Source organism: Drosophila sechellia, chromosome 3R (genome assembly GCF_004382195.2).
Source record: "Drosophila sechellia strain sech25 chromosome 3R, ASM438219v1, whole genome shotgun sequence".
Taxonomy (NCBI): domain Eukaryota; kingdom Metazoa; phylum Arthropoda; class Insecta; order Diptera; family Drosophilidae; genus Drosophila; species Drosophila sechellia.
Genome location: NC_045952.1, coordinates 27,465,595 through 27,483,677, shown reverse-complemented (window position 1 = coordinate 27,483,677; position 18,083 = coordinate 27,465,595). Strand labels below are relative to the sequence as shown.

The window sequence follows — 18,083 nt, the reverse complement described above, 5'->3', positions numbered from 1 at the left end:
CAGATTGTCCAACACTTTCGCTGTTAAGCCAAGTGCTTCTCCGCTTGCCAACACTCTTCGATAGCCGATACCAGTAAAGAGAAATAAATATTACAACTAATATTATCTAGTAAATAAAATCTGGCAATATGAGCTCGGGGCCCATGCGCACGCCCGTCTCGCAGATCATTCTGAGCAAGCACGACCAGGATGCCGAGGAGGAGCCCAAGAAGAAGTCCCGCGAGGACTGGCGCAAGGCCAAGGAGCTGGAAGAGGCTCGAAAAGCGGGAACAGCTCCAGCCGCCGTCGACGAGGAGGGTCGCGACATTAATCCCCACATTCCGCAGTACATATCTAATGCACCATGGTATTACGGATCGGCGGGGCCCACTCTCAAACATCAACGTCCGCAGCACGAGGACGAGCAAGGACAGCTGGACAAGAGGGCGCCCAAGGGACTTAACACCACACGCATAATTACCAAGTTCCGGAAGGGAGCCTGCGAGAACTGTGGGGCCGTTACACACAAACGCAAGGACTGCCTGGAGCGGCCGCGGAAAGTCCAAGCCAAGTACGCTGAATCCATCGTCGTGCACGACGAGCATTTAGTCAATGAAGCGGCGGTGAACTATGACGAGAAACGAGATCGCTGGAGCAGTTACGATCCGGCCAATCACAGAGAGATCATTGAGGAGTACGAAAAGGTGGAGGAGGCCAAGCGACAACTCAAAGCAGAGAAGCTCAAAAATGGTAGGTAAAAGTGTAACAGAGTGTTTATAGTTAAATCAATATCCTTCTAATGTACCCCTTAGATCCCGATGCTGAAATATCCGATGAGGAGGGCAACGAGGATAAATATGTGGACGAAGTGGACATGCCCGGCACAAAGGTGGACTCCAAACAGCGAATTACAGTGCGCAACTTGCGAATCCGCGAGGATACGGCGAAGTACCTGAGGAACTTGGATCCCAACTCCGCCTACTACGATCCCAAGACGCGCTCCATGCGTGACAATCCCAATCCTGCTGTCCCCGAAGAGGAGTGAGTAACAAAAAGCTGCACAGATAAAGAAATTTCTTAACTACTCATATTTGCAGAGCTGAGTTTGCTGGCGAGAACTTTGTGCGCTTTTCTGGGGACACTACAGCCCAAGCCACCGCCCAGTTGTTTGCTTGGGAAGCCCATGGCAAGGGGGTTGATGTGCATCTGCTAGCGGAGCCCACTAAGTTGGAGTTGCTTCAGAAGGAGTACGAGCAGAAGAAGGAACAGTTTAAGTCAAGTGTAAGGAATTAAAAATGGAAATTTCTTGGAAAAATTACTACATCCATTTCCATTATTTTTCCAGACCAAAACACACATTGTGGAGAAATATGGTGGCGAAGAGCATCTTCAGGTTCCACCAAAGTCGCTATTGCTGGCGCAGACCGAGGAGTACATCGAGTACTCTCGCAGCGGCAAGGTTATTAAGGGCGTGGAGAAGCCGAAAGCGCGCAGTATCTACGAGGAGGATGTGTATATCAACAACCACACAACAGTTTGGGGCAGTTTCTGGAACGCCGGACGCTGGGGTTACAAGTGCTGCAAGTCCTTCATCAAGAACTCCTACTGCGTGGGCATGCAGGAGCCAGAGGGCTACTCGGAACAGCATCCTACGAGCTCCACTGCAGCAGCTACTACGGAACCTGAAGCTCAAAGCCAATTCAAGGTTCCAGAAGTGCCACCAGAAAGGCCCGCCTCTGAAGTGGACTCAGCCTCGAGTTCGGAATCCTCCTTATCGGAAGAGGAGGAGGTAAAACCAGAGAAGAAAAAGTCCAAGAAGAAGTCGAAGAAGCGCGAGAAGAAAAAGAAGGCCAAGGAGCAGCGAAAACAAAAAGCCAAGAACAAGGAGACCAAGGACAAAGAACAGACAAAGGAAAAAGATATTCCCGAAGAACTGGACGATCGCAAACGAGCCTACAACAGCATGTATGATGTGAAGGCGCCCACAGAGGACGAGATCGAGGAATGGAAGAAGAAGCGGCCAAGGGCAGAAGATCCCATGCTGCAATTTATGTAGGCAATAAAGTACAACTGATTCTCTTATATAAAAACCTTTTAATCTTAACAAGTAAAGCATTAGGTGCTTAGGCAAACGTCATTTTGAATATTAAACGATCGCATACTGCTCGTACAGCAACTCCCTGATCTTGTAGTACTCCTCGGATAAGCATCCCTCCATGGCCACCTTGCCGGCATCCACTCGCCTCAAGGCCAGAGTTCCGTTGCTGCACCAGAGCACGCCGCCGGAGAACTCCGAGTTGATGTTATTCCGCAGGAGAGTCTGCTTGAAGTCGGACAGTTTCAGCTCGTTAATGAGCACTGAGTTGTGGATAGGAATCTCATCGTCCGCCAATGTTTCAAGAGTCAATGTCTTGCCTTCTTGCACGGATGCGTCCTGCTCCACAGTTACGTCCATGGGTGCTTCGATGGCCTTGACGCGCATGCCCAGGCGACCATCCACCCACGCCACCTCCGCGTCCTTTCCCTTTTGGAACTGCAGCTGGGAGACAAGTCCTTCCGTCAGGCGTACCTGGTAGATGTGGATCTCAGTGGTGACATCAATGATTTCGCCCTTCTGCGGCGTAAAAACGCGCGCACCGACATTTTGCTCGCAGTGCCTGGCCACTACTTGTGTGCCTTCGGCAGTGCCGTGTATGACGATGACCCTTCGTGGCCTCAACTGGGAGAGGATCTTTAGCATGGACTCGCCGTCAGAGCGACCTTCGAAATCGATCCTCTGGACTTGGGCATTTACCTCGATTGTTTTGCGTTGGTTTATCAGCTTGGTGGGCTTCTCCAGCAACTGAACATCATTGTCGACGATTGCTCCGTTAGCCTGTTGGTCTGCTCCTATGCCCGGTTCTTCCTTTTTAACATTCTCCTTGTTTTGCTCCTCCATGGGTACAAACTCATAGCCTGTTGCATCCGCAATCCGATAGTCGTCTAGATTGATTATCTCCCCATATTCATCGCACTTCACCTTTTCCTCGTGATAGGGGAACATCACGTGGTGTCGTTTGTTGGACTTGAAAAAACCGGAGTGATGGCGACCCTCTGCTCTGACAACAATATCATGCTTGCCAGTGATGACGCTCATCTCGATGTCGTCCTCGGACTCGGAACTGCTCTCCTCCTCCACATCGGGCTTCACGATAAGGGGATTAAGTTTCTCGCCCTGTGTGCGTAGGTACTCCTCCAGCTCAGCTCCTTCTAAGTCAACTCTTCGCCTGACGTCCAATTCGATTTGCTTGCCCGGTGCGCAGTTCTCCACCAGTTCCATGGCTAAAGTTCCGGGAGACGTACGAGTAGTAAGGATTATGCTATTGTTGGCATTGCTGGCCCATTGCACGAAGAGATCCCTCGTAAATCCGCTCTCCAGATCTGGAGTACTGGCCAACACCACTTTTGGACCAGCGGGCAATTTATAGACGTCCGCCAGTGAGTGGCACAACTGGATGTGCTTGAACTGGAAAGGATTGTTGCGGGCACCTTCGAAAGCCTTCGTGAGTTTGTCACTCATCCATTCGATCTGCGACTTGGCGAACTCAATCACGTTGTAGCTCACATTGTTAAGAAGGGCCAGGGAGTAGGCCATCAGACCCGATTCCTTGTTCTTCCACAGCTGGTCCAGCATGTGGGCCAACTCCAGGACTCGTCCTGCCGTGTCCACGGCTATCAGGACATTGCCGTTGTTACGCACCGTCTGCAGGATGTTGGTCATGAGCTTTTCATCGCGAGCCCTCCTTCTGGCCTGCTGGTACTGTGCATTGTATGCGTCGGTAATGAGCAGCGAAGGTCTTTGCAGCCTGTCCAGCTCGCAGCCACTCAAGTGGCGCTCCTTCTTGTGGTTGAAGTCGGTGGCGTACACAATATCCTCCTCGCCCACCTTGACGATTTTCCAGATGGTGCCTCCGATCATGTGTCCAGCGTTCAAAGGCGTAATGGATATTCCATATCCCTTGCCCTTCAGTGAAACCGTTTGGTTGTATTTCAACTGGGTGATCTTTTCGAAAGCCGTATCCACGTCGTCCAGCGAAAATAGATCAAAGTCGCCCATGTTGAAGTGCGACATGTAAAGGTCATACATGAACATTTGACCCATTTTGAACACGGGAATGGTGGCGTAGATGGGGCAATTGAGCCCCAGCTTGCCCACCAAGTATGGCAGGGCTCCAAGATGATATGCATCCGGATGGGATAGCAGCACGGCGTCCAGGGTGTGCACCTGCCTGGGAATACAAAAAATATTTATGTTATTGTTTTCCTGAAATGTGTATACAATTGTCACCTCTTCAGTTCCTTGATAAAGTTGGCATCGAACTTTTCGTCCCATCCGCAGTCGAGTAATATCCGCACATCGTCTATCTGTAGGATATAACATGGCGGGGACTCGTCCATCGCTCCAGATATAGTGTGCAGCTTGATAATGGAGGTCATTTTTGCCAATTAATCCGCCGGTGCATTTGTTAAAGAAATTGTAAAAGGAAATCCAGACTTCCTCGCCGGGTCAGGGATGGAAAACTGTCACGGCGTTGCCAGAGTGCTGTTGCTTTGTTTTAAGCAAACAGTACACCCCAATAAAGAACAAAGATTTGGAATTTTAAATGTCTCTCATGGTTAAGTACATACATATAAACGGCTACAACCTTCTTCAGTTCAATTACCTTCTCTTTAATGAGTCAACATTTACAACTATGCAGCCTTATCAGAAGAAGAATCTAGTATAAGTAAACACAAATTCTTATCGAATTTTTGTGTAATTTATAAGGGTGTGGTAGAGTCATGCTGTTTTAAAGAACCATGGATGCCCAATCGGTTGTATAGCTTTTATAAAAAAATCGTGTGCTATTTTGTATTAAATTCATGCTAAAAATTTATTTCATAAACATTTTCTTTTTAATTAGTAGACATTAGTAGTTCGTAAACATCATTAATAAAATTAATTAATAATATATGGCAAGGTTTAATAAAATTCGAGCTGGTGAAGCTTCACTGTCTGTGGGTTGATGCGTTGCGTCCCTGGTCGTCAGCTGTTATTCGCCAACCGGCCGCGAAGATTGCGTCCGAAATAAGGATGCCGAGTTTCCAAAGATCGTACTAAGTCAACTGTTTCTGCCAACGATGTTCGTGCGGCTCTGGGTCCGCAGCTTCCACATATATGATCTTCTCATCGCCATCGGACTAATCACGCTCATCGTGTACCTGTGTCTGCCCTTCCGGTTCGCATCGCACTACGACTACATCGAGGAATCAAAGATCGAGGGGGCTCTGGTGCCGCAGGTGACCAGGAATGTCTCCCTGCCGGAAGTTTTCGAATGCACCTACTCGGAGATCATTGCCGAAAACCGGTTCGTCTACCACCTGGCCCATTACCATGACGCTGTGCAGCGCGGCGCGGAGATCCGTCCTGGCGGCGAGTTCCAGCCGGAAGTATGTCAGGCTCGCTACAGCACCGCCATCATTGTGCCGTACAGGCAGCGGGAGGAGCAGCTGCACGCCTTCCTTACCTACATGCACAATTACCTGCCGCAGCAGCTGATCCACTATCGGATTTTCCTGGTCGAACAGTTCGATCATAAGCCCTTCAACAGGGCGATGCTTTTCAACATTGGCGCCCAGGTGGCTGCGGAGTATGGATTCTCCTGCCTGATCCTTCACGACGTGGACCTCCTGCCACTGAATTCGGGTCAAATATATGCCTGCTCCGAGCGTCCACGGCACATGTGCTCAGCCCTAGATCACTGGCGATTCCGACTGCCTTACCGCGGTCTTTTCGGCGGCGTGGTGGCCATCAACACCGCCCAGTACCAGCAGATCAACGGCATGTCCAATCTGTACCACGGCTGGGGCGGAGAGGACGATGACCTCTACGAGCGCCTGCAGGCCCTTAACATCGATATTTGCCGATTCGCGATGGAGTTTAGTGAGTACACCATGCTGAAGCACAAACCGGAGCGGCCGAATGCCAATCGGGTGGCGCTTCTGAGATCGGCGACTCTGCGCCAGCAATCGGATGGACTCAACTCACTGGTGTACACGGAAGTGGAGCGGCGAATGCACAGTCTGTTCACGCACATCCTGGTGGACACCTGAGTGCCAGTATTTGTTATTGTATTTAGCTTGTAGGCCAATCGTTTTCGTAGTCGGTATCTCGAAGTGTTTTACACTGGCTGCACTTCGCTTCGCAACCGATTAGTTGCCGCCTTAGACAATGCGTTCCGAATCGATCGTGATATCTCACTCACTAGGCTAAGAAGCTGGACGGGAATGGAGGAGTCAAAGCTGTAATTGAAGTACAATGCAGAAGCCTCAGTTTAAGCGGATATCGCCATGTTAAGCACGCTCTGCCTCTGCCAATAAAAATGCATTGAACGTAATCTAATGTTTTGTGGATTAACTTTTAAAGCTCCAATCAGCAGGGTACAAATGTTTAGAGTTGCCTTGAATTTTTGTATCGACACAATCTTTATGACATTACCTTGACAATTGAACTTTGTTACCGCAGTCAAAAACAATGGGTTTTCTTGGTGCATTACTTAAATCCAGCCTGTTTTTGGTCTCTTTCCTGGGGGCCTTGTTCCTGCTGCCGGGTTTACCTCCCACCACCACTTTCCCCTTCAAAGAGTATTTGTAAGTTGGTTTTCTTGAGGTGGTATCAAACCATTTGATCTATGTACGTGCATTTCCCAGTATAAAGCCAGCTAGAGATCTGAATGGAACGCTGGAGCTGAACAATCACTTAAATGGCGCCCGCCAGTTGTGGAAAGATAAAATATTTGGACCCGAATGCCTTATAGTCCACGAGGACAAGATTTACACAGGAATTCACAGCGGCGAGGTTATTCGACTAAACAATGAGGAGTCGGTTCAACCTATCACCAAGATAGGTCAACATTGTGGTAAAAAAGGAGAAGGGGCCATTTGTATCCATAATGCGCTTAATATTCACCGTAGATTATATATTTCACGATGAGTTGTGCGGCTATCCAGTGGGTTTAGCCCTGGACACCCAGGGAAACAATCTTATTGTATCCGATGCATACTACGGCATATGGCAAGTCGACTTGAAAACGAAGAAGAAAACTGTGGTGGTGCCGGCGGAGCAGATCCTTCCTGGCAAGGGTGCAAACCGTCGGGCTAAGCTGTTCAATTCGCTGGCAGTTAGCCGCCAGGGTGACATATTCTGGACCGATTCCTTTTCAGACGACTTTGTCTTGGCTGCGTTCGCCAACCCGTCGGGTCGGTGAGTTCGAACTAAGGAGAGATCTACCAGAGAGATAAGATTTATTGGCTTCCTCAGACTTTTCAGGTACGATCGTGTAAAGAAGACAAACGAGGTACTGCTCGATGAGTTGTCCTTTGCCAACGGCTTGGCCTTAAGTCCCAGCGAGGATTTCATTGTCCTTGCCGAAACAACGGCCATGCGGCTGAGAAAATACTATCTCAAAGGATCTCGAGCCGGTGAAAGCGAAGTGTTTGTGGAAGGTTTGCCCGGCTGGCCGGATAACCTCACTGCTGATGAAGAGGGAATCTGGGTGCCCCTGTCCGTGGCTTCAGATAGTGAGAATCCCAATTTGTTCGAAGTATTGGCGCCCTATCCGAGGCTTAGATCTTTTCTGGCCCGTTTGGTGGCTCTAATGCGACTTCCCCTTCGAGTTCTGAACCATATATATCCAAATGACATTGCGGCTCGTCTTTTTCACTCCTTTAACGATTTGGTCTTCAGGAACGCTCCCAAGCGTAGCACTGTGGTGCGTGTGGATTGGAATGGAAACATTGTGAGATCCCTGCATGGGTTTGACAGATCAGCTTCGGGCATATCCCACGTGCTGGAAGTTAAGGGTCACTTATATTTGGGATCTCCTGTCAATCACTATGTTGCCAAAGTCAAATTGCCCGATGAGGGATTGAAGTCTGTAAAAGGAAATTAAAGAGATTAGTTATGTCATTACGATGGATTCAATGCGATATTTACCATTACAATTGTTTATTGTTCTTATTTAGATGCAACTTAATTTTAAGAACCTTTTGTTTTTTATTAGTTTATTGCACCATAAAACTATCAAATCACATCAACATTTTGTATTTTATTAATAAAATTAAAACTCAAGGAACAAACCTTTATGTTGAATTAACAAGAAATACATGACTTTAAATAAAAGATAAATAAAACTATATATGTCTGTACAATTTCGTCTCTTAGTAATTCGATTTGCGTAGAATTACAATAAGAGCTTATGTGTGGAAGTAAATTAAATATGCTTTGTAAAAAATACGTAGGAGCAATTGCACAGAACATAGTTAGTTGGCTATTTTGTCTAGCTATTACTATTATATTTAACTACATGCGGTCGTTTCGTTTGATATCGATTGCGGAATGTGGCAACGAGCAAGGGCTCAAAAGTCTTGCGTTTAAGTCTACATAATATAATTTAAAACATTACTAACAAACACGCACACAAAAAGACTGACACACTCACACACTTGCACAGATTACATTTTATGTATAGATATATGCGTCAGTGTCCAATGTATCAACACAAATTCTAATCGAAAAAGGAAATCGAATGATATTTCCAGCAAAAATGCTAATACCAAAGATTATTCACACTTAGAATTTTGTGCCACATAAATCGACGCCGACAGTTAAATATAGTTGTCTTGTATATCGGATGTATGGAATATGGATATCTATCAATTGTTATTAACTACGGCTGTCTCTAGTTCAAAAAGTTAAGTATGTCTTGCTGGGAAAGTGCGTTGAGGTTCTGGTTATCGGTTGGCAGCAGCGGCTGTGTCTGCGGCTGGAGCGTGGGTGGTTGACTGGGTTTACCCAGCAGTTGCTGCTGCTGATGCTGCTGAATGGTGTTCAGACTGTAGCCAGTAGGATAAATGTAGTTAACCGTAGGCTGTTGCACCGTGTACATATTGGCACCGTTTGTGTTGTTGGCTTTGGGAGCGCCAACAGAGGGTCTGCCACCAGCGAAGGGATCCAGGTCGTCCAGCGAAAAGGAATTGTTGTTGCTGGCTTGAGGAGAGGCCAACTGATGGTTCATCACAAGGGGATTCGCACTGTGCCAACCATTGTTTGACGGCATTTGTGTAGTTGCAGGTGGCGGAGCAGCTGCCACTGTAGTTGTACCCAGACCAGTGAGGTTGCTTTGCATCATCGAGGAGAGGATGTCGGGCCTGGCTGCTGTCGGAGCAGATATGGTATTGTGCGATATTCTGAAATTACAGACGTTTTTCTTGAGTTTTTGGAGCATTTCTTTGTCTCCATCTTGAGTGAATCCTACTTGAGTTGCTCCCTAGGCTTAGCCGGTGCTAGTGCAGCGCCGATGGCTGCTTTCGGCTGTCCAACAGTGAATCCGGAGAACATGTCATCGTTGATCTTGTTACCATTGATGGACCCGTTGGGGGAGAGAGTAGAGTTCTCCAGCTCGTTGGCCAATATTTCGGAAGCGTCTTTGGGTCTTTGTAAAGTGATAATTAAAATAAAATGCACCTGCTGCACACCGAAATTCGCACTTACTTATTGTCTCTCTGTATGGTGGACAGCTGCTGCAGCTTTTCCCGCTGCTCCTGTTCCACCCGCCCCATCATCTCCTTGATGAGGCCTATAATCGTGTTGAATTGAGCAATGGTAAGGCCGTTCTCCACACTTAATGGTACCAGATAAGGGATGCATTTGTGTGCCATCACGTCCTTTGTTATGCCCAGTTTGGTGTTAGTCATTGCGATTTTATAAATGCCTAAAATACAGGAGAATAGTTATAAAACGATAATTGGTGTTAATTTCAAAGCTTACCAATAATTCCCATAATGATAGCAGGTTCGCGGCTTTGGATCTGCTGCAAGAATGGCAAAATCTCGTCTAGCACAAGCCACTTGTCCAAGTTTTCCAACAACTTGCCGATGGAGATCAGACAGTTAACCTTTACCGACACATTGCTGCTCTGCAGACACAGTTTCTTGATTCGTGGCAGCACGGAGTTCTTCATTGCGTTGTAGTCGATCAGAGTAGAAAATGTTGGAAGCACAGCTAGGCAGAGGTCCTGGATCTGGGGCATGTCGCATTCCAGAGAGCGATAAAGCAGTGGCAGAACACTCTGCTTCACCTCTTCCGCTGGCGTTAGCTTGAGCAGTAGATCCATTTTCTGCATAAAGATCAGCAGAATCTGGATGGGGTCCGTAAGCTTAAAGATCGGCTTCAAGTGCGGAAGGATGTGGTCGCAGTACTCTCGTTGGCTGCTCATCTCCGCAATTAGCAGAACGTTGGGCAGCACAAACGGTATCATTGGCGAGTTGACGAACTCTTTGACGAGATAGGGAAGAATCGAATGCAAATTGACCCGGTGCGGTAGCGTCGGAATGATCTGCGGCAGACCCTTATAAAACTTTGACTTCTGCAGGTTGTCCCACTGGTATAGCGAGTCCAAATAGCTAAGTGTCTTAACCCCGACATCTTGAAAGTAGGCGATCTGCTTAAGCTCATGCAGCTTCGGTCGCAGGTTGGCACTGGGATGCAGCAGAGCTTTAAGGCTTTCAGTCAGCTCGCTGGGCACTGCGTTCATGGGTGGGTACTTTCGCTGGTTCAGATCATTTGCGTAGCGCCGAAAGCTGCTGTAATCACTGCCGAACATCTTAAGGGGTTTGCCGGCATAAATGGTGAAGATTAGTACGCCTGCAGCAAAGGAAGACTCAATAAATACGATTCTATATCTGGTTGCTTAAAATGAAACATATCTTGTATGAAAACGCTTAGTAGCTATTTATAAAATATCTGATCTGTTGACTTATTTCAATAATAGCAGAACTTGTACTTTTATGCGTAAATTATCAACAAGATCAAAGATTTGGCTGGTTATAATTCATGCGAAATTTCATTCAATCCTATCATATAACTAGGTACCTACCCAATGAGAACAGATCACTGTCTGGTGTGTTGACACTGTTCAGGGCCAGCTCCGGTGCTGTGTACTCCAAGCTGGGCTGTGCCAGGACGTGCAGGGATGTGGTGTACTCCCGAAAGGGCCAGTGGGGTGTGCCATCGGTGGCCGGCTGGTTGGCAATGCAGAAATCGAATCCGAACAGCTTCCAGCTGCGGTTCTTGTTGATCACGATTGTCTCGGCGCTAATGTTGCGGTGCACAATCTTGGCGTCTTGGTGAAGGAACTGCAGGCCATCGAAGAGCTGCAGCAGACCGTGTCGAATCTCTACATCATAGAGCTTCTTTTCGGAGCGCACGTTGTCGCCGACCACGTTGGCTAGGGAGGCAAAAACAGGCTCCGTGGCGAAGGCAAGCGAGTCCCGACTCTCCTCCAGCGGATGCTGTACGGTTAGCACGTGAGGATGTCGAATCTTGGTTAGCTGTTGAACGCCGCGACGCAGTGTTTCCAGCATGGTCTCCCTGTCATCCTTCGACCAGCGCTCCAACGACTTTTTCTCGAACACGAAGACGGACACTTCCTGTTTGGTGCTCTTCTTGTGGCCATTGTACACCTTCCACATAAGACCTGGCAGCGGGATTACTCGGTATCAGCAAGCCACAATATGTTCAACTCGCAATGCAGGTAAACTCACCCACTCCGGCGGTGCACACCTGTTCCAGCACCTCGTACTCCCGCGTAACATTGTTCCCGGGCAGAACGCCGGACAGTGTGGACACCGTCTGTACGGCGGATGAGTAGAACTTGTTTATCATGTCCATCCTGGCGCGAATTTGCAGTAACTGCGGCCCACAAGCTAGTGCAAAATTCCTTTTTGTTTAACAATCAATACTAGCGCTGGCCCAACCACTCACGATAGCACCACGCGATATATCGATATGTTTCGATTGCCTGTAAAATGTATTTTACTTTTAAATGCAGCCAATAGCTTGTGCTTTGCTTCATCAATAATGAAATTATCAAATGCTCTAAGCTAGGCCACACTCACGGGTAAATTTTTGTAATAATTCAAATAAAATTCTACGAAATGTGCGCAGTATATTAATTTCTGCATTTTAAAGGGGAGCTTCAGGATTAAACTCAAAGCACAGAGTGTCTGCGAAATGGAAAACTCAAGGCAAAGCAAAGAATCGTCGGAATTAAAAAGGGGGACTTCTGTGGATGATTACAAACTTGCATCGTTAGGTGCCACAAACAAGCACCAGCTGCAGAACACATGGACCCTGTGGGGCGTAAACTACGATCCCGAAATACCGTGGGAGGACATGCTGAAGGAGATTGACAGCTTCGATACCGTCGAAGACTTCTGGAACCTGTATTTCAGCATCGATACGCCATCCAAGCTCAACCGCGGCTGTGATTACATGCTCTTCAAGAAGGGCATTCGCCCCATGTGGGAGGATCCGCCGAACAAGGGCGGAGGTCGTTGGACAAACAGTGTGGATAAAAGGTTCTCAGCCGAACTGGACAAAATTTGGCTGGACGTGCTTCTTTGCATTATTGGCGAGGCCTGCGATCACTGCGATCAGATCTGTGGGGCTTTGGTCAGGATTCGCAAAAATATCAACAAAATCTCCGTATGGACAAAGGCAGACGCTGGCGATGAGGCCGTCCGGGAGATTGGTCACAAGCTGAGCTGTGAGGTCTTGAACCTCAAAGGGGAAAAAAATTGGATATTCTTTCCGCATGGGTCCCAAGATTGAATTTATTATGTTGCATGCATTGCAAGGTATTAGCATCCCAGTAACTTTAAATTATATGATAAATTAGATATTTAAGAACTTCATTATTTTGAATTACAAAATATTACACAAATATTACAGTTTTCTGTACAAATGTAATATTTCACTATTATATTACAATAAAATATTATAATATTACAATATTATATTATACTAAGTATAAACAAAACAAGTACACTGAATTTAATGTAACGAACAGTGCTAAAAGCCCAAATAGACGAATAAACTATTGCACATCCCCCAACGTTTTTAAAAACTTATTAAATGGGCCGGTTTTCTGGATGCCACTGGACAAGGCTGTTTTTGTGCTTTGCAATACGGAATGTGAATTTTAAAGGGGCTTAATTGGTAATTATTTTTGTATTGTTTGTTTTAAATTACGATTACGATATTGCGCTGGCTGCTGGAAGTGCTCTTGGTGGTCTCAGGAATAAAGACTTAATAGTCGCATTTGTATTCCACAGATCACGGATAGAAACAATTTCTCGTTGAAATGGCAAAGATATTCGTCCAAATTTCATATAAACTTCATGGGCTTAAACAATATAGGCTTATATTGTTTATTTATTTATTACAATTCAGTTTGGACTTTTTTGTCTGCACGATTGGATCGTTAACTATCTTTTAGGTCCTCCACAAAGGTGAAGTACACATTTGTGGCAGCCTGCGGTTTCTTGTTGAACACCCAGTCAATCATCAGCAGATATTCTCCAGAGGGAATGGGCGTGGGCAGCTTCTCGGACCTGAGATAGAAGTTCTTGACTTGCTGCAGACCCTAGTTAATGTTGCATATATGAATATATGACATATCACTGGGTTTTGTCCATCAGACTTACCACATAGGGACAGGTGTGATTGATCGTCGAGTACTCCTTGAAGAGCTCCCAAACGATCCGAATCAGGGCATTATTTCTCCGCCTTATAAACTGACAGCCGTCGAAACTGAGGCTATAGAGCCAAGGCTTATAGCCATTGGCCCTCTTCAGCAATCTGGCCTTGATTATGACATCGTGAACCGGATGCAGCAAATTGGCATCGACATTGAGGCAAACCTTATTCCTGCTAACAGCTCGCAGGCGACACAGGCCGAATTCCACCCAGGATTTGTTATAGGACTCACATACTGCATTGGTCATTTTGAAAATGACAGCCTCCTGAAAAGTAGAACACTTGATTAGACTTCTCGTGCAAAACAAACGACATTTACACATTGATAAGGCGGCTGAAGTGAGTGAGATAGCATCCAAATAACCAGCACTCTTTTCATGACTACTTGGCTGCTTAGGAGGAAGTGGTACGAATTGGATGACATTATTTCATTTGTAGCTCTGTCAACAAATTAGTTACTCGTGTCCGTGCAGATAATTATAACATAGTTATTCCGACGTCTATAGACGTCAATCAATTGTTATAGCCTTTTGCCATTTTTGCTCGCCCTATGAAATTTATAAACATTTCTGGGTTCACTGCGCGGTGAATTTGTTGTTTTAAAAGATATATTGTAAAACATGTCTGATACCCTGTAAGACCGACCTTTTCGGCATTATTCGTATTTAATGTGGTTACAGTACGTTCGCTTGGCTCTAACTGTTGGCCATTGGAAGCCTCCTCGTCTAATTGCACTATGACATTGACATTCAAGAATCGAATCCGCACTTGCCACTTAAGATATATGGATATATGGCTCCCTGGCTAATTGCCCGCGTGTTTTTCCCACCTTATTTATTTATTAATTGATGAAAGTCAACATTATTAGATTCGGTAAACAAACAATTGCCTGGCACCCAGCTTTGGAGTCAAAGTCGGAAGTCAAGTGCACGCCAAGCTTCGGAAAATTCGAATATAGATGGATATCTATTATTCGCGTAACATTTTCACTGCTTTTCAGAAATAACGGGTATATACCCTATATGAGGTATAAGTGTTAAATATTTTATTGTTGTGAAATGGAATAAACATTAAAGGCTCTGGATTTATAATTAGATGTGAAGAATGCATTATTATTTAATTAAAATGCGAAGCACATAGACTTATATTTTAAAGTTAATCGCTGTCGGCTATGCAAACGAATTGACGTCAGTTAGTCTCTGATTTCCATTTCAATTAAAGTTAAAGTAAAGCGACAAGGAGCGCACTGTATCTAATTTCCATTCGAAACTATGCTATTTTCGACGAAATAAACGACTGACCACTACCGGGTATCTGGTAGTCGGAAAACTCGTCCATTGTTTACAACTCGTACCTGTTTTCATTAATGGCCTGACTCGCAGCGCAGTCAACACCTGTCAACGGCCCAAAAGCCATGTCCGTGTCGACGTCAGCCACTTGGCCGCTGCCCCTCCGTATCCGCCAGATCCCCCATATCCAACATCTGCCCCATCTCCTCCATCTCCGGTTTCCCCTGTCCGAGCCACTTGAGATGCATTTGCCTATCCCCGAGTGGAATTAATAGATTTTCATAGTTTTTGCACTCTGGCGTGGCACACGAAACGCAATCAATAAGGCACTAGAATGCATTTCGCTGAATCGCTTTGGTGACTGCGTCTTTATGCCGCCCCCATCCCCATCTACCATCCAACCAAGCGGCGATCCCCTGCTCGCCCCCAATAAAATCGCCCGGAATGAAGATGTTGCTCCATGCAATTCGGCGGGTTGTTGTTTGCACGATTTGTTGCCGTGGCCGAGCGTCTTTGAACCCGCTATGAATTTCAATGGCTTCCGTTCAGCCATGTCCATGTGTGTCTTCCAGCCAATGTGTTGGTAATTCTGCATTCTACCGTGACTGATACTTTTATACCCTCGATGGGGCATTTTATTTTTGCATTGAATGGGCTAAGTCGCACATTGCCACAAACCATATTTTCACTCCGAGAATTCCCTCGAGAAGTTTTCCCAGAAGTGTTCCAAAATTGGATTGCTCACCACTAAATTCAGCCATTTGTTTGACTTTGCAATTAGAGAGCAAGCGACTTATTCCAAGATCTTCATATACTGGTAAGAGTCTATGGTATATATCATTCCTTGGCTTCTTCAAGTTGTGAAGGGTATGGCAGGCATAGGTTTCTTTGTGTTTTGAGAACAAATTGGAGGCGTACGCTGCACTGCGTCTGGCCATAAAATAAATCAAGCAGCCCGACACCGGAGTCAATAGTAAATCACGGCTGAAACGGCAAATTACCAGACACTACTGGCCATCATCTCGTCATCGAGACTTCTCCACGAATAATTATGCCGTGACGCGACGAATTTTCCACACACTCCGTATGCCGAATTAGCCCTGGCAATTACCTTTTCGGATTTGCAGCTCCTGGACTTTGAGTTTGATTTGTTTTGGCCGCTGTTTTTTTTTTTCGGCGCTATTTGCTAGTCGATTTGCCAGAATATCGGAGTGGTAAAAAACCCGAATGACTTGGCAATTTGCCTTCGCTATTATCGCGATGACGAAGCTGGCCAGTTTTGGGGGTGCAACCGTTTAGATGGGTCCACGATTTCGGTCCGGATTCTTGTCGCTCAAGAGCGCCAAGGTCAACTTTCGGTTTTTTAGTGCTCTATTTTATGGGGTTCTTAAAATCCGGTTGCGTTTATTGCAATTCGCTTTTCGGCTCGAATGTTTGGTTAGTCCACATGATTTTGGCCATACGATTGCGTCTGGCAATGCAAGCTATTTGACGCTCCATAAACTGTCTGTGTTGAGCATAAAAATAAACACAATAGAACTGAATAGTTTATAAAAACAATAATCGTGGAATGATCAGCTTAAGAAGTATTTTAATTTGGCTCGAACGTATTTCAATGACCTTGAAAATAAACAGGTAGATAGTTAAATCTTTGAGAACTGATTATGCCAGAGAACAATTATGATACAAAGATAACTTTTTAAGCTAATTACTAAGACCAGGTGCGAAAATCAGCGAGAAATTCGATTTTCAAGGTATTGACTCAAAAAGGTAACACTCAGTTGTCTGGGTAAATGTTGCCCTATTTGCTCATTGCAAACTGTCCGTCCGCCTACAAATCGTAACTTTTTATATAATGGAGCCCCGAAATCTGCACAAGTAAATAGGCATTTCAAAGCAATTACACAGCATAAATAGAGGCATCGAACAATCTGCAGGCCATTGTAGCTCGAAAGTGAAGTAATTATACATCAAAAGCGAATCATGTCATTGTCAAGTGTTTGAACAGAGCTGAACAAGATCGGATCATACCTGGAGAGTGCACTTGAGTGGTTTTTGATGGGGGCACCATTAATATGCAGTGTCTGGATCGCGAATATTTCTTGATTATTATTTTAATTTCGTTATTTCGCATTTGTCATTAATGGGCCTTTTGTTTCGTTTTCGTGCAGCGCTTGTGCGAGAGATATTCGAGTTTATAGACTCTTCGAGCTTGGCTCTGGTGTGAGAAGATACTGCGTCGAGATACAGATACAGATGGGATCGGCGACAAAACATGCTGGGAACTACGTGATTGATGGCGGCACTGCGATTACCAGCCAAACAGCTGAACAGTACTCAACTCGACTTAGAATACGCGGCCCAGGCGAATTTATTATAAATGCTGCGATATATGCGAAATCAGTGAAATCTTGTCGCGTCTAAAAAGGAAAATCACACAGCAAATGCAAAATTTATGAGCGAACTACGACGAACGACGTCTCCGGGCGAACGGAGCAGGAATACCAATTGGGCTGGGACTTCGATTGGGATTGGGATTCGTGTAGGGATGGAGCGGATGTGCACTGCACTCGAGGATGAGTCAGCCGAGCCGGAGGTCCGTGTGGGTTCAGCCCTGTCAGACAGATCAAACTATAAAGACGGGGTCCAGGTTCGCCGAATGTCTCTAATTAGCCAGCAAGGTTTCAGAGATCTCAGCTAGTAATCACTTTATTTACCAGCCACAACTTGGGGTCAGCAAGATAATCATAAGCTATCATCACTTAATTAACAAAGGAATTTTTTATTGGAATTGGAACACACGAGGAACTTTTATGATAGATACAAGAACATATAATGCAAAGTAATCCGAAACATTTTCGATGATTCATTTAGCATTTCTTAACACTCATAATGATAGTCCGAAAATTCAATCGATAACTAATATGCACACGCTGCGTATGAGTAATATTTACAGTTTATCTCGAAATATTTGCTGATATTTTGAGCATTCGTCATCTGATTACTACTAGTATAGTTTGGGTATGGGAATACTCAATTTTGAAACACAACTGAATAAGGAAACTGTAAAAGATACTGGCGTAATTTTTGAAAATACAACCAGCACGTTTTGTTAATGGTTTAATAAAGATGCTTTGAACCTTCAGTGCTCCATTTAATAGGATGAATGGCCAGCTGTGAGCTTAGTAACCAACGCT

General features: G+C 45.6%; 7 protein-coding genes across 8 annotated transcripts; 4 read left to right on the top strand and 3 right to left on the bottom strand.

The window, feature by feature from the left end:
- The first annotated feature begins 17 nt into the window (after positions 1-17).
- On the top strand, positions 18-2,063 carry LOC116801537 (pre-mRNA-splicing factor Slu7). Its single transcript, XM_032721827.1, has 4 exons — positions 18-729; positions 792-1,020; positions 1,077-1,260; positions 1,325-2,063. The coding sequence occupies exons 1-4, from the start codon at positions 129-131 to the stop codon at positions 2,033-2,035; spliced, it is 1,725 nt and encodes a 574-aa protein (XP_032577718.1). The 5' UTR covers positions 18-128; the 3' UTR covers positions 2,036-2,063.
- LOC6612639 (probable cleavage and polyadenylation specificity factor subunit 2) lies at positions 2,054-4,554 on the bottom strand. Its single transcript, XM_032721819.1, has 2 exons — positions 4,307-4,554; positions 2,054-4,247 (listed from the first exon to the last, which is right to left on the bottom strand). The coding sequence occupies exons 1-2, from the start codon at positions 4,453-4,455 to the stop codon at positions 2,126-2,128; spliced, it is 2,271 nt and encodes a 756-aa protein (XP_032577710.1). The 5' UTR covers positions 4,456-4,554; the 3' UTR covers positions 2,054-2,125.
- A 438-nt stretch (positions 4,555-4,992) lies between these two features.
- Positions 4,993-6,395, top strand: LOC6612638 (beta-1,4-N-acetylgalactosaminyltransferase bre-4). The gene has a single exon (XM_002037106.2). The coding sequence runs from the start codon at positions 5,140-5,142 to the stop codon at positions 6,109-6,111; it is 972 nt and encodes a 323-aa protein (XP_002037142.1). The 5' UTR covers positions 4,993-5,139; the 3' UTR covers positions 6,112-6,395.
- Positions 6,396-6,480: 85 nt separating this feature from the next.
- LOC6612637 (adipocyte plasma membrane-associated protein) lies at positions 6,481-8,195 on the top strand. The gene is made up of 4 exons (XM_032721828.1): positions 6,481-6,648; positions 6,709-6,917; positions 6,973-7,261; positions 7,319-8,195. The coding sequence occupies exons 1-4, from the start codon at positions 6,533-6,535 to the stop codon at positions 7,947-7,949; spliced, it is 1,245 nt and encodes a 414-aa protein (XP_032577719.1). The 5' UTR covers positions 6,481-6,532; the 3' UTR covers positions 7,950-8,195.
- On the bottom strand, positions 8,034-11,808 carry LOC6612636 (SCY1-like protein 2). Its single transcript, XM_002037104.2, has 6 exons — positions 11,602-11,808; positions 10,935-11,534; positions 9,827-10,702; positions 9,551-9,770; positions 9,315-9,491; positions 8,034-9,246 (listed from the first exon to the last, which is right to left on the bottom strand). The coding sequence occupies exons 1-6, from the start codon at positions 11,726-11,728 to the stop codon at positions 8,739-8,741; spliced, it is 2,508 nt and encodes an 835-aa protein (XP_002037140.1). The 5' UTR covers positions 11,729-11,808; the 3' UTR covers positions 8,034-8,738.
- A 79-nt stretch (positions 11,809-11,887) lies between these two features.
- Positions 11,888-13,026, top strand: LOC6612635 (eukaryotic translation initiation factor 4E1). 2 transcript variants are annotated; one of them, XM_032722645.1, is made up of 2 exons: positions 11,888-11,957; positions 12,029-13,026. In XM_032722645.1, exon 2 carries the CDS (start codon positions 12,071-12,073, stop codon positions 12,668-12,670), a length of 600 nt encoding a protein of 199 aa, XP_032578536.1. In that variant the 5' UTR covers positions 11,888-11,957; positions 12,029-12,070; the 3' UTR covers positions 12,671-13,026. The 2 variants fall into 2 exon arrangements, with proteins under 2 accessions (XP_032578536.1, XP_002037139.1); XM_002037103.2 differs by having other exon boundaries at positions 11,897-11,967.
- Positions 13,027-13,224: 198 nt separating this feature from the next.
- Positions 13,225-14,026, bottom strand: LOC6612634. Its single transcript, XM_002037102.2, has 3 exons — positions 13,917-14,026; positions 13,546-13,863; positions 13,225-13,484 (listed from the first exon to the last, which is right to left on the bottom strand). The coding sequence occupies exons 1-3, from the start codon at positions 14,019-14,021 to the stop codon at positions 13,323-13,325; spliced, it is 585 nt and encodes a 194-aa protein (XP_002037138.2). The 5' UTR covers positions 14,022-14,026; the 3' UTR covers positions 13,225-13,322.
- Positions 14,027-18,083: the final 4,057 nt, after the last annotated feature.

What these genes read in the sequence shown, in the direction of transcription:
- LOC6612634 (XM_002037102.2), bottom strand. Translation starts at nt 14,021, where the DNA reads ATGTCATCCAATTCGTACCACTTCCTCCTAAGCAGCCAAGTAGTCATG. An exon ending in TTCAGCCGCCTTATCAATGT is followed by an intron (nt 13,864 to 13,916) that starts GTAAATGTCGTT and finishes TCTACTTTTCAG; the next exon opens with GAGGCTGTCATTTTCAAAAT. An exon ending in ATCACACCTGTCCCTATGTG is followed by an intron (nt 13,485 to 13,545) that starts GTAAGTCTGATG and finishes AACATTAACTAG; the next exon opens with GGTCTGCAGCAAGTCAAGAA.
- LOC116801537 (XM_032721827.1), top strand. Translation starts at nt 129, where the DNA reads ATGAGCTCGGGGCCCATGCGCACGCCCGTCTCGCAGATCATTCTGAGC. An exon ending in AGCAGAGAAGCTCAAAAATG is followed by an intron (nt 730 to 791) that starts GTAGGTAAAAGT and finishes TGTACCCCTTAG; the next exon opens with ATCCCGATGCTGAAATATCC. An exon ending in CCTGCTGTCCCCGAAGAGGA is followed by an intron (nt 1,021 to 1,076) that starts GTGAGTAACAAA and finishes TCATATTTGCAG; the next exon opens with AGCTGAGTTTGCTGGCGAGA.
- LOC6612638 (XM_002037106.2), top strand. Translation starts at nt 5,140, where the DNA reads ATGTTCGTGCGGCTCTGGGTCCGCAGCTTCCACATATATGATCTTCTC.
- LOC6612639 (XM_032721819.1), bottom strand. Translation starts at nt 4,455, where the DNA reads ATGACCTCCATTATCAAGCTGCACACTATATCTGGAGCGATGGACGAG. An exon ending in TTTATCAAGGAACTGAAGAG is followed by an intron (nt 4,248 to 4,306) that starts GTGACAATTGTA and finishes TTGTATTCCCAG; the next exon opens with GCAGGTGCACACCCTGGACG.
- LOC6612636 (XM_002037104.2), bottom strand. Translation starts at nt 11,728, where the DNA reads ATGGACATGATAAACAAGTTCTACTCATCCGCCGTACAGACGGTGTCC. An exon ending in CAGTGATCTGTTCTCATTGG is followed by an intron (nt 10,703 to 10,934) that starts GTAGGTACCTAG and finishes CCTTTGCTGCAG; the next exon opens with GCGTACTAATCTTCACCATT. An exon ending in AAGCCTAGGGAGCAACTCAA is followed by an intron (nt 9,247 to 9,314) that starts GTAGGATTCACT and finishes CTGTAATTTCAG; the next exon opens with AATATCGCACAATACCATAT.
- LOC6612637 (XM_032721828.1), top strand. Translation starts at nt 6,533, where the DNA reads ATGGGTTTTCTTGGTGCATTACTTAAATCCAGCCTGTTTTTGGTCTCT. An exon ending in TTCCCCTTCAAAGAGTATTT is followed by an intron (nt 6,649 to 6,708) that starts GTAAGTTGGTTT and finishes TGCATTTCCCAG; the next exon opens with TATAAAGCCAGCTAGAGATC. An exon ending in TTCGCCAACCCGTCGGGTCG is followed by an intron (nt 7,262 to 7,318) that starts GTGAGTTCGAAC and finishes TGGCTTCCTCAG; the next exon opens with ACTTTTCAGGTACGATCGTG.
- LOC6612635 (XM_032722645.1), top strand. Translation starts at nt 12,071, where the DNA reads ATGGAAAACTCAAGGCAAAGCAAAGAATCGTCGGAATTAAAAAGGGGG.